This window comes from Streptopelia decaocto (assembly GCF_964273445.1).
Source record: "Streptopelia decaocto genome assembly, chromosome: 2".
In the NCBI taxonomy this organism is placed as follows: domain Eukaryota; kingdom Metazoa; phylum Chordata; class Aves; order Columbiformes; family Columbidae; genus Streptopelia; species Streptopelia decaocto.
This window is the reverse complement of record NC_138655.1, coordinates 17,918,768-17,932,458: the sequence shown is the minus strand read 5'-3', so window position 1 is coordinate 17,932,458 and position 13,691 is coordinate 17,918,768. Positions and strand designations below refer to the sequence as shown.

Here is a 13,691-nt window from a genome sequence, read left to right as displayed (position 1 = left end):
AAACACAGTAATATTTTTATGAGGAAACATGAGTATATTTTCTTTTGAAGTCCTCCATGGAAGACAATCTAAACCTTATCTTCTGTGGTCTTTCTGGTATATTGGCTTGGGCTCAGAACAGTTAGGGCACTGTGAGTTTGGAAATCGAGCTTATTGTGACTTTCTAGCTCTGGACCAAGGAGGAGCCAGTCAGGCAATCTTGCAGCAAACCAGGGAGGTCACATAGTTTAAATGTGTAATAGATTCTGCTGGACCTTTCCCAAACTAGATCCCCCTTTTGTGGAATGCTGGATGAATTCACAAATTATAATGAGAAATATTTCATTACATTATACAAGACCTGGTCAACAACTTTGTCTTATGTTTCAGAAACTATAATGCTCCATAATATTTTAATTTTGTTTTTTGATGACAAGAGCTAAAAAAAGAATTGTTCTTTATACCACACAGATAATAGAAATTGGAACACAGGTACATCAAAATTTACAATAGCAATTCATCTGAGATTAATTTTTAATTATTATTCTTATTATGGGTATGTGTTCCATAAAAGGGAAAATAGAATTCTTTAGTCAATAACAGTTTCTGCACAAACATAACATGGAATAACTAGTTCAACATGTCCAGTCTTGGTGACATTGATGAAAATGCAAATAATTCCATTTCCATCAAAAGCAGGGAAATTATGTTACAAATATATCACTCAGAGAGTAGTTTATTACATGCAGTGTGTCATTAACTCAAATATTAAGGTGCATAGATCACATCTACTCTTCTGCACTGAACTGTATTTATCAACTCATGTTTCATCAAGAAGTTGAAAACTTAGAACTGTCTGTGACAGCACATTTATGGATCTGTTTGTGTGGTTTGTTTTGTTTACTTTTTTTTTTTTTTTTTTTTTGGTTGGTGTTGCTATTTGGTTTTGGTTGGGTTTTTGTTTGCTTGGTTTGATTTGTTTTTTTTCTTTTCCTTATTTTGTATAAATGTATAATACTTGATTCAAATTGATGTTCAAAGGAAAAAAGTGAATTCCTCAACAATAGTTTAGTCCTGGGAAACAGCATTTCTCTGCTACAACTGGTCATTTGAAACTTTATACTACTATTCCATTTCAGCTCAAGGTTCTCATCAGAACGAAATTTAATAATAACCTATGAACGATGAATAGTAGTTCTTCAACACAGTACATGATTTAAAATTGAACTCTCCTTTTTTACCTCTTTACTGTGCTCACTGAACTATGTAATTACTTTTAAAAGCTTTTGAAGAAAATACACTAAATCATTTTCACAATTAAGTATGAAGTGGGAAAATACTAAAAGTTTTAGAAGTTTCACCAAGCAGAAATAGAAGTACTTTTTTTGTGCAGTAAAGATCTTAGTTAAAACAACCACCATTAATAAATTACTTTAAAACAAGTACTAGTCTTATAAAGGATTTGTTAATTTCAGTAATCTGCCTCTGTCAAAGCAATGTCCATTCACAGCTATAGAAGTAACACCTGCTCTATTTAATCTTTAGCTATCAAGGAAGACAATACTTTGATGAGGTTTCTAAAACCAGGACCATTTCACAATTGTTCCCACAAAAAATCCAACCAAAACCAAATCTCAGCTTAACTGTTGAACATAGTTTCTTCATATATATCTGAATAGGTATTCAATTTTCTTTCCACATTATTCTTTCAAAGCTGACTCTATGATCTTCCTGAATAGAAAATATTTAAGAAAAAATATAATTGTTTTGTGACGTGGAGTAGCTGGACATCACAGAAGTCAATGAGGTAAGCAGGTTAATTGGGCACTTACACTCAGGTGCCTCATTTTAAACTGTAAATAAGTTAGAGATTCAAACTCTAGTAGTCAACAGCAACTCCAGAAATAGATACTGTATGGCTTTAACTGCTTAACTACACTACCTCACTTACTTTGAATTAACATTTTATGTGTTACGTTCTCTTTTTTTTCTTTAAAAGTGTCTTCAGAGTTTGACAGTTCTCACAATGTGATTATTTTTTATATATTAGCTCAAAAACATTTAAATATGGGCAATACTTAATTAATCAGATAACTGCGATCTTGTCATTTTCTCCTACTTTTTTAACAGGATATTACCTAAAATAAATTTGTCACTGAACAGAATCTCTTTAGAGGAATAAAAAGTCAATAAATTAAAAAAAAAAAATCAGTATATTTAGCAAAATTCAATATATTGTGATTCTACTCATCAGGAATGGTCTGAGCAGAAAGTTCATACTTTTTTAGTTGAAGGGGCTGGAAAATCAAGTCCACAAAGTCTTTACACTTACAGGACTCTATGGGTAACAGTGAAAAAAGAAGGTGATTTTTTATTAACTTTCTGTAATTTATCTCTTTTCTTTAGCTGCCTATTAATGACTCTGGGTTATGAACTGAGTCTTCTGCTGGGCAGATAAATTGAAGGAAAACTGTTCACCTAAAGAGAAGAACCAAGAAATACACAGGTTTTGGTTTTTTGTTTTGTTTTTTTTTTTTTGTTTTTTTGTTTTCCACTGTGTGCCTATCTTCACTGCAGCTCTGCCTTACCATATGGCTTCACTGAAGCTTTGTTGCCTAAGTATCAAACCAGTTATTTTGTGGTAGAACACTGAGGTAAGGAAATGGCTCAAGTTGCCAAGTAAGTGGAAAGGCTGAGCTGCTAGCATTCCAGTATTTAAAAGAAACAAACAAACAAAACCATCAAAGACACAAAACCCACCCCCCCGCCCCAAGAAATCGCAAAACAAACCACTGTTTATATTGCAACCAGCTATTGCAATACCAACTTTTCTACCCAAAAGAGTAACTGCTGGCGAAACTGTTTTCCTTATTTCCTCAAAAAAGAAATGGATGTCACCTGTATTATCCTTGTTAGGGAAATACAACCTTTATATATGTAAGTCCCAAGAGCATCACAAAAAAATACAACAGTTGCCCAAGTAATTAACAAGTTTCTAGAAGTGCTGCCATGCTATTCAAAATAATTAATACATAAATAAAAGAATGAGGCTCCCTGCCCCTAAAACAAAACCTACAATGATATGTAATTACTAAAAATAATAATGACTTTAAAAAGTAATACGCAAATTACTTTTGGAGTTTATTTTGCAATATTGTTGTGCCAGAGGCAGCAGGTGGCGCTACAATACAGCCAGCTATGGTCTTAAAAAATTCCCAGTCTTGAGGTCTTCTAATTTGTTTCAACAATAAGCTATTACGTGCAGAATGAGCTATTTACCAATAGTGTGATGTGGTATTGAAGAATACAGGCCTGGCACTAGAACGATAGCAAAGGTTCTTGAGAATTGGAGGCACAGGATACTGTGAAAAAGACTACAGGTGTGAGTATGATAAGAGATAAGATAACAGTGTAGGGGAAAGGGACGTGGGGGTCTTGGTGGACAACAGGATGACCATAAGCTAGCACTGTACCCTTGTGGCCAGGAAGGCCAATGGCATCCTGGGGTGTATTAGAAGGGGGGTGGTTAGTAGGTCGAGAGAGGTTCTCCTGCCTCTCTACTCTGCCCTGGTGAGACCACATCTGGAATATTGTCATCCAGTTCTGGACCCCTCAGTTCAAGAAAGACAGGGAACTGCTGGAGAGAGTCCAGCACAGGGCAACAAAGATGATCAAGGGAGTGGAGCATCTCCCTTATGAGGAAAGGCTGAGGGAGCTGGGTCTCTTTAGCTTGGAGAAGAGGAGACTGAGGGGTGACCTCATTAATGTTTACAAATATATACAGGGTGAGTGTCATGGGGATGGAGCCAGGCTCTTCTTGGTGACAACCAATGGTAGGACAAGGGGCAATGGGTTCAAATTGGAACACAAGAGGTTCCACTTAAATTTGAGAAGGAACTTCTTATCAGTAAGGGAAACAGAACACTGGAATAGGCTGCCCAGGGAGGTTGTGGAGTCTCCTACTCTGGAGACATTCAAAACCCGCCTGGACGCCTTCCTGTGTAACCTCATCTGGGTGTTCCTGCTCTGGAAGGGGGATTGGGCTAGATAATCTTTCAAGGTCCCTTCCAATCTCTAACATTCTGTGATTCTGTGAGGTGTAACACAGGTTCAGCACTAGAGACCCCACTACTGTCAACAACTTTATCCATGGTCTCTTAAAGAAATGCAGCCCTGAACAGAATCAGGTTTCAGGGGTAAAAAAGAACAAGTATCTAACACAGGTGAAATGCACCTTATATATAGGTGCATTTGATTCAAATATAATGTGGAGATGCAGTGTGAGTGGTGTAAAACTGTGTGAGAAGCATTACATCAAATGCTAGGTAAATCAAGAATGACAGAGACTGGGGGAAAGAAAAAAAAAAAAAAAAGCGTCAAAATCACATTCCTGTCAGTTAATTACTCCAGGTTCTGACACTAACATCCCCCACTGACACTAGACTGAAGCAGAAGGAACCAGGAAAATTACATGGGGTCTGATAAGGCTTAAATTACATTTTCATTGATGCGGTGATGATCCCAACTGTGCTAATAGAGACAGCTATACTGTGGTAGTACAGCATTTCTCTTGGAATTTCATCCTACAATTCAATCAACACTAACGCTTTTATAAGTATTACATTCACAGAAGGAGATTATTTGCAAGGCTGCTCTCAACATCTGTAGATCAAGTTTCATATGGAATTTCATAAAATAGAACCTGAGAGCTAACACAGGGCTACTACTATTTTAATATGGCTATTTTACTTTCTAAATTCAGACTGCCTTTTGGCTTCCTTCAGGTTTTAATGTAGCGGAAAACAGCTGAATTTCTACAAAAACATATGCTAGAAAAGTATAAGAAGTAATAAATCTTATGTATATGACTGATTGATATAAGCCATTCTAAACTGTTTCTTCAATTCAGTAGTCTCTTGTGTTACAGTAGCTTATGGTGAAAGTGCTATAAGCAATTTTCTATGCTACCAGTAATATAGCTGAAAAAAATGTTTCGAAACCACAGTTTCTTTCAAAGGAGAATTTTTTTTTCAAGATTACAGATGAAGTCAGGATTCACTAAGTTCTAAAGACATTTTGTCTTCATTGTAGTGCACTGTTAAGGTAGATCTGTCAAACCAAGAATACTCAGATGAAAGGTAAGCATCCCACAAATATATATTCATAACAATTAAAGCAGGTAATGCTACTCATTTCCATGCCGTGCCTGATATCAAAGTAGTACTAAACTGTTACTTTGATGTTATTTGTCCACAGAAGAACCTGATCTACTTCTGCCTGCTGAAATCAATATCAAACGATAAAATATATGCAAAAATCTGTTACCTCTTTGTAACACAGCTCCTATTTAACAGTTGAAACACATTCAAACGTGAGATGGTGATATTTGTGCTTTTGTTAGTGTAGGTTCCAGGAATTTAGATTTTGATAACCCTTTGAGTCAAGCCTGGAATTATGTTGTATGTGCCTGAACTTTCAATGCAATCAATGAGATAGGAAAACAGATAATCAAGAGTGGGGGAAACAACAACAAGAAAAGAAAAGTGCTGTGGAAGTTCACAACTTGACATTAGTATTGAGAAGAGCAAGTGACACTCAGTCATATAGTCTGGTAAAAGAGGAAGTATTGTCATTTGTGGCAAAGTACTTAAAACAGGGCTCCACATGTGAAGACTTGAATTCTAGTGTCAGGCTATATCTTGATTTTTTTAATGAGACAGAGACATAAATTTTAATATTAAAAATTAAGTCATTTAAGTGACCATATTAATATTAGTTTAAATGTGAAGTATTAAAGAGATTTAAAAATAATAAATTAAAAAAAGACAAACACACCAGAAAAAAACAACTAACCCAGATTGTTATTTTTCCTTCTTTGGACATTTTTTGTTTGAGTTAGAAAATCTTCTTATGTATTCAACAGTAACAATGCCTTGTTATGCATTTTCCAACTGCAAAACATTTTGCTTAATTTTGCATAAGCTCTTTAGGACTATTTTTTCAAACGGTAGGCAATAAATCTATCAGACAAAAAAAAAATCAAAGCCATCTCATCTTCAGTATTCTGGCATAACTTGGAATAATTCTTTACTTTTCTGCTACAGATGGAAATAAAAGTCACTGTTATCCCATTCATACAGGATGTTAATTATAGCATAATATAAACTAATTTATAACATGTTCATGGTTTAAAGAAGCCATAACGTTATTGGATATACAGTAATGTAATATTTATTTCCAGGATCTACAGACAATAACTTGTCTAGAACTGATTATTTCTACCGTGATTTTCACCTAATAAAGAGCTAAACTCAGCTTCATCTGTATGAAAGATAGTCCTACCCTGTTCCGTATTAACTAAGCAATCATATTTGGAGTAACCAGAAGTTGTAGGCAGACATTTAGTTACTGTGTGAAACCAAATTCTCTGTATGAGTGTGAGGATAAGCTGCTTGCTAGGTAAGGAGACAATAGCTCACACAGTTTAAGTTTGCTAGGCATTAACCTTGCATCTGTGGGATCAAGGCTGTAAATTCTGCCAGCAGCTACACTTCTTTTAAAAATTATTTATCAGTTGACATTTTGCTTGGTATTTTGACAGTTCCATGTGAGCTGTGAGTGATACTTTCATTCACAACTACAACAACTATGTGACAAATGAGAAAAGTCTACATTAGGCTCTTCAGTGACAGAAAACTCATTAATATGCCAGAGAAACTGTGACAATGAAATTGCAGAAAATGGTCTTTGCAATCATTCATTTCTTACACAGGTGAATAAAGACTTGTTCTCTAGCCTAATACTGTACCATACCCAAAGGAAGCTAGCCCAAGGACTGCCCCTGTATATTCTTTCTTGCCATGAAACCACACTCCATTCTCTGGAGAAAACCTAGATAATTGTATTCCCACTCACATATGATTGCAATCTAGCACAATCTGAAAACCCAAAGATTGCTAACACAATCACTAAGCACAATGAGTACTGCATAAAGGCCACCAAAATGACAAACCAAATAAATTTTTGGCCATGAAACTTTGAAAAGTCATTAGCTACTATCTTTGAATTTAGAAACTAATTTAATGTTGTAAATCTGTTTAAATTTCAAACAACCCTTTCTTGCATTTCTGGGAATCTGCAGTTTTTATTTAACTCTTACCCTCTTAAAGTTACCCAAAGCATCACATACAACCTGGGAGCTGCTAGCTTACTCTTCTGCCTAGTCCTCTTCACATGTCTGGAGCTTTCAGCCCTGGCACCAAATACAGATGTAGCATGATAGTTTATATGCTTTTTTAGTTTGTTTCCAGCTGCCTTATCAGACTTCTAGAAAATTTTAGGGCTCATTTTTGCATCTGTACAGCATTCACCCATGAAAATATCTCACTGACATCACTGTTTTGTGCGATTCAGAAGATCAGAAATTCAGAAGCATTTTCAGTTTCACAATTCTGCTTCTAACAGAAGCATATACAAACACCATTTGCCAGAACACTCCCTTCTAGAAAAGGTGACCAACATCCTCCTGGCCTGTAGCAAGCAGAGAATTGCCAGCAGGTTGAGGAGGGTGATTCTTTCCCTCTGCTCAGCACTAGTGAGAAACAAGTGGGTGCTGGGCCCAGTGCGGGGCTCACCAGTGCAAGAGAGACAGGGACAGACTGCACTATGTCCAGTGATTGGCCACAAAGGTGATTAAGAGACTAAAACATCTGGAATAAAAGAAGTGGTTGAAAGGGCTGAGATTGTTCAGACTGCAAAAGAAAGTTTCAAAGGAAATGTTATTAGTGTGTGTTAAAACTTACTGGGGGCAGGAAAGGCAATAAAGAGAAACTATTTTTCAGTGGCACCCAGTGACAGCACAAGAGGCAATAGGCACAAATAGGCACAGAAATTCTGTTTAGGAATAAGAAAAAGCATTTCCACTGTCAGGATGATAAAACTTGGAACAAGTTTCCCAGAGAGGCTGTGGAGTCTCCATCCCTGGAAATACTCAAAACCACCTGAACACAGCCCTGATCAACCTGCTGTAGCTGACCTTGCTTTGAGAAACAGGGGTTGGTCTAGAAGCTCTCCAGAGGTGCTTGTCATCCTCTGTGACCCTGTGATTCTTTTATGGTCACATATTTTCTAAATGTAACAAAAGAATTGTTTTCAGGAAAAACAAAAACAAAAACCACAGAAAACAAAACCAAACAAAAACGCACTGTTTTTTACTGTATGTCTACACTAGCAGTTTATTACACTGTATAAACACTTTTAAGGAGAAGAAAACTACTTGATAAACCATAGGGAATTCTTATATATTGGTGTGGAGATATTGAACTCTTTCAAGGTGAAATCAAGCAGAACTCTATCACCAGGGTTTCAGGTAGCACATTGCTAACAGGGAAACAAGGCCTATGTAATCCAACAGTTAGAAATAAGGAAACACAGTAACACTCCAGCAGCCAGCTCTTTCATATTGTGAACAGTTTCTGGACCTCAAATCAGAACTTTCTAGACTTTGAGGTAGTATAAAAATATTTTAATATGCAAGTTAATTAAAAGAACATTTTAAAAAGTATATTCTACCTGATAGCCAAATGTGTTGTTTTGTGACCCATGCCTTGGGACTCCTGGATTTTCACATGCTGTACGAGTAGGTTCTTAAAAAAATACAATATATTAAAGACAAAACAAATTACAGTATTTTAATGCAATAAATGATTGTACCACAAAACCAAACTTTTTCAACAAAATGCAATAAGCCAATGGGAGAAACAAATATAAAGTGACTTGATTCTCAGAGAGTATAGAACACCACCAGGATAATTCAAAATAGCTGAAAACTCCTAGATTAACTTAGCTGGAAAAGGAATAATAAGTGTTTCAATAAATTTCAATAATATGGGTGTAACCTTACCTATGCATCGAGGAGAAGAACCACTCCACATGCCATCTGCTTGGCAAATCCTGGTGCTGGAGCCAACCAAAATAAAAGGAGGATTGCAGCTGAAAGACACTTCTGACTGATAGATGAAGCTTTTGCCTTCTCTTTTCCCTTGAGCAGGTACTCCAGGGTCACCACAAAATTTTGCTGTGAGAAAAGATATGACAGAAGTGGAATGTGTCATTTACTAAAATACACAAAAGTAACATTTACCTGAACTATGTGAAGCAGTTACTCTGAATGTTATATTTGTTTTATTAAATACAAGTCAAATACAGAAACATTTAATAGGAATTCCAAGAGAGAATAGATGATAGGCAATATTTAGTCTGCTTCAGTTTGCAGTAGCTATGCTAGCAGTTCAGAATACCTACATTGTGGGCTTAGACAGTAGCTTGAAAATGACACTCAAGGTTACACAACGTATTTTATTAAGGCCCAAATATCCACAGTTTACCACTGTCCCAAAACACATAAATCTGCAAATCCTCCTATAGGCAGCAATCAGAGAGTGTACCAAACCTTCATGTCAATATCCTGTCTTCTCCTGCTTTCTCCCACCTAGCCAGTGCTCAAAATTTTTTGTATGATTAAAGGATTTTTCAGACATATTTTAGGAATCATACATTCTTGCTTCCTCATTGTTTACTGAAAGATAACATTTGGTATGTATGGAAGTAGAAGACTTGACAGTACAGTTAACAAAAAAATATAATACACAGTAAAGGCATTTCAGCAGCAATCTGCAAGTCAAACACTAATAAACTGGTGTTAGGTGGGATGAATTTGGCTAATGAGAACATATTCTTAAATTTATCTTCTTACTTTATTTTCTGAAGAGTCCTTATTTCTATAGCATAGCATAACTAAGCAAATGCACTGCTGACAAATTTACTGGCCTTATTCTGCAGTACATAGTATTGATTACTGTCAGAAGAAGGATTTTGAAAAAATGATTCAAGAAATACAATCAGCTGTGGTAAACCCTATGCCATCAGACACATTATTCCCTGACACACCATGAATTCCAATATTGTAGAGTCTACTTTGATACCAAACACAAAATGCTGTAATATACCCCCAAAAAAGAAAACACTAACACAGATGTTTGCAATCAGATATTTCTAAAAAGACATGTTGTAGCAACAGTGGAATTTTCTGTTCTATCTGCTCTATCTGCTCTTCTGCTCTATCTTTATCTTCTACAAACAAGATTTAAATAACATTTCTTAAAACAACCACCTTCAAAATACATTTCTAAGATCTCAATCTTCATCGCCTATGCCTTAAGCTTCCCAAAGGACCTGCTCACATGAAATGCTTCTGCCCTCTTCCTCTTCCTGCAGACACTGACTGTATGGGAAATCCATGCACACACAAGTTGTTGAAGAAAAAGGAAGTAATCTATACATACCAGAAATGTACACTGTTTAATGGCTTTAAGTGGAATGGGACTGTCTGCAGAATTATAGGCCAAATTCTGAAAAGATACATGAATTGGGAATAGTGCCACACAGTGAACTTCATTGTCTGATTGACAGATCATGGTTTTATGGTTTCAGCAAACTGGAGGTTCTGTGAGTGCTCCCACTCCCAATGAAGATATTTTTCTGTGGACTCTGAGAGCCTTTGACAGTGATAGAACCATGTAGCTCTGGCACTGGGGCTGTGAGGTAAGTCTCATTCTTCAAAGACATTAACTGATTAACAAGTTATATCTGCAGTTTGGAATTTTCAGGCTTAGGCCTATTTTTTTTTTTTTTAATCATATATTGCCCAACTTATAAAAACAACAGTCTTTTACTGAAATTACTATATGAATAATTAAGCAGACAAATTTACTGTGTCATAGATGACAAACACCCGAAGACGTGACTATATTCCATTCTGAATAATTATTCAATGTTATAACTATACCTTGCATGTCTTCAGCTACAGGCTCTATGGAACCAATCTGGAAACTAAATTTCTGATGTTAAGAACTGCTTAACAATTGTTCATTGAAAATGACTTTCAACAGCTCCCTCTCATTTCTGCCAGATGGCAGCCAGTCTAAGCTCTTTGACAAGCACTGGCTGCCAATTGTTTTCTCTTGCAAGCCAATGAGTAACCATTGCCCATCAACAACATTCAGTTAATGCAATCTCTGGATGAAACAGCCTTTAATTCCCAGGCAGCTGCATTCTGTGCTAACTATACCTTCTAAAAAGTTTAAAGGTGGAGCCCCTTTCTCACAGCATATTGTAGTATTGAGTATTTTAACCTAAAAGATGATGAATAACTTATGACATCCAAAAGTGAATGTAAGGACACAATATTTCAATCAAGAAAAAATGATGAAAATAATTTTACACAGCCTTTGATGTTCATAATATAGTGGACTCTAGAAGAGCTCCATCTAGAGAACTTGAACAATAAATTTTTTGTTGTTTTTTTTTTTTTTTCTTCCAGAAGAAGTGCCTTTCACCATGTTCCAGCTATGGCACATACTGTTTCAGCAACAATCAGCAACCATTGTTGATGATATGAAAATATCATCATGAAAAAGAGGAAAAGAAAATATCACCTATATGATATGCTTTCATAGTGGTAGGATATAGCCAAAACAGAGAACATTTTTGAAAGACAGAGATGAACAATGCAGAAAATAGTAAAAGAATGGGGAACTGAGTTTTGCAACATTACCAATCCATTTGGCAAGCTCAGATACTTAGCAATCTCAAATTAAACTTCAGAAACTATAAAGCCACGAAGATGAAATTATCCTCTTTCAATTAGACTCCTTGCTCAAGACCATCACATAGTTTCAGTGATATAGATATTTTACAAATAAATAGAGAACTTTTTTATTCAGTGCAATCAATTGAATATCTCTCAGAATCAAGAACCACCCTGGGGCCTAGTCAATATTACCAACAGAAAAAAGCTCTGATATCAGAGAAAAAATTAGAATGAGTAATGGGCAAATAAGAGAGATTATAATGAAAACTCCCCTATTCTATATGTAGCTGGATCTGAAAATAAGACACCACCTCTCAATCTTGTTTTGCCGTGGATCCTTTGCATGCATTGTCTGCAACATTTTTTGTGTTTGTGTTTAAGGTTTCCTATATGCTCATAAAGGATCTACAGATATTCCTACATCTTCCTCAGTCTACAAATTATGTTACAGTTTTGGAAAATATAGAAAGATTGTGTTTGTCCCAGGTTTGAAATGAACTGAGCCACTGATAGGAGAGGAATTGGGGGGAGGAAAGGAAAAAAAAATATGAAAACTTTAAAGAGGAAAAAGAGCAATATAGTTGATTAACGAAATATAGAAGCATAAAGTAAATACTTACGCAAGCACTGAGGTACTTCACCACTCCATGTTCCATTCCCAACACAAGTCAAAACAGCAGGAAAAGAGAGTTCATATCCTGGAGAGCAGACATAACTAATGCTAAATCCCCAGTCCAGGTTTGTTCCTTCCAGTCTTCCATTAGAGATCTGCGGAGGAGTTGGGCAGGTAACAGCTGCAATAATATTCAAAATAATTAGGCCCAGCTGCTGTAAATATCCCTAGTGTACACAATTACTAGAAGAACCATATGTGCTAATTTCACCTTTTTTAGAGGACAATGTAGTCAGGACATGCTATCTTCCTCACTGTATTCTTGCTACATTCCCTGAAGTTAGTACTTCTGATTTCCTCCACTTAGGAGAGAGTAGCTGATTGATGAAGTATCTTAAATAAAACAGGCAGCTCTATGAAACCAAATAGGAAGACTACCTAAAAATCATTATGGAAACTATGAAGTATGCAACATTTATTCATAGTACACTACAAAATTATTTGTTTTGTCTGCTTAGACAACAAAGAGTATAATTATCTTTAGTTATGTGGTAATAGTCAAATACTTTCTTCCTGTTAAACAGATTAGGCATTTGCTAGATTTTACTGCCCAGGGGTTAAAATCCAGGATGATTTCTCCAAAATATTACTTGAAAACCTGTTTCTAAGTACCAGAGTGAGGTAATCTATTCATCAATAGGTCATCACCAAAAAGCATCTAGCTTCTAGCTAGACAAAGAAAATTTAAATATTTGTAACATCTTGAAATTGTCAGTGTTGCTACCTCTAAGAAGGCCAACAAAAAGTATTTTAGTATAGTTTCTCATTTCCAGGCCTCCAGGAAAGAAACAGAAACATCTTCTACTCAGTTGTAGGAAAGAGGACTGAAAAACACCACAGGAAGACAGTAGAAATAAACAGACATAACTGTGGTGATGAAGATAAACAGTGCTATTCACTGGATAATGGCATAGTAATAGGCAACTGCTAATTGATAACTGAAGGAAAAAAAGCTATAAAAGAAGTTAAAGGAAAAAAAAATCTGAATTGAAAACAGAAAGGGGAAAACTCAGGCCAAAGTTAGTAGAATTAATGAGAAAGAGAAAAGGGGGTAAAAAAAAAGAAAGGTTGGCAGAAACTGTATTAGCAAAAGAGAAAGGAAGCAAATGCAACTAGTATGATTTATTTTAGTGGAGACAGTTGAGGTAAACGAGAAGAGGTGGTGACTAAAAATAAAACAGAAAACATAGATCATAAGAACAGAGGACATGAAAAGATGCACTCATAACCTTCAAACTTATGTTTAGACAGCTGTCATCTTGCAGACTCAAAAGAAGTCAGAGGCACTGGATCAAGAGTGCTGTGTATTTGAATGTGATCTGCAGAAGGTTCACTATGTACCATTTCTCCATTCTTGTAATACACTTTAATGAGGGAATCTCAGCTATT

The 13,691-nt window shown here is 35.8% G+C and overlaps 1 protein-coding gene across 3 annotated transcripts in view; it reads right to left on the bottom strand.

Moving 5' to 3' along the window:
* The window catches only part of CSMD3 (CUB and Sushi multiple domains 3), a gene marked incomplete at its 5' end in the record, with an annotated part of 631,488 nt that overhangs the window by 23,475 nt on the left and 594,322 nt on the right, over positions 1 to 13,691 (bottom strand). For all 3 annotated transcript variants that reach the window (XM_082045128.1, XM_082045129.1, XM_082045130.1), the window contains 3 exons: positions 8,551 to 8,624; positions 8,882 to 9,055; positions 12,250 to 12,423. In XM_082045128.1, coding sequence (XP_081901254.1) covers positions 8,551 to 8,624; positions 8,882 to 9,055; positions 12,250 to 12,423 — 422 coding nt within the window. The remainder of the gene's footprint in view (positions 1 to 8,550; positions 8,625 to 8,881; positions 9,056 to 12,249; positions 12,424 to 13,691) is intronic.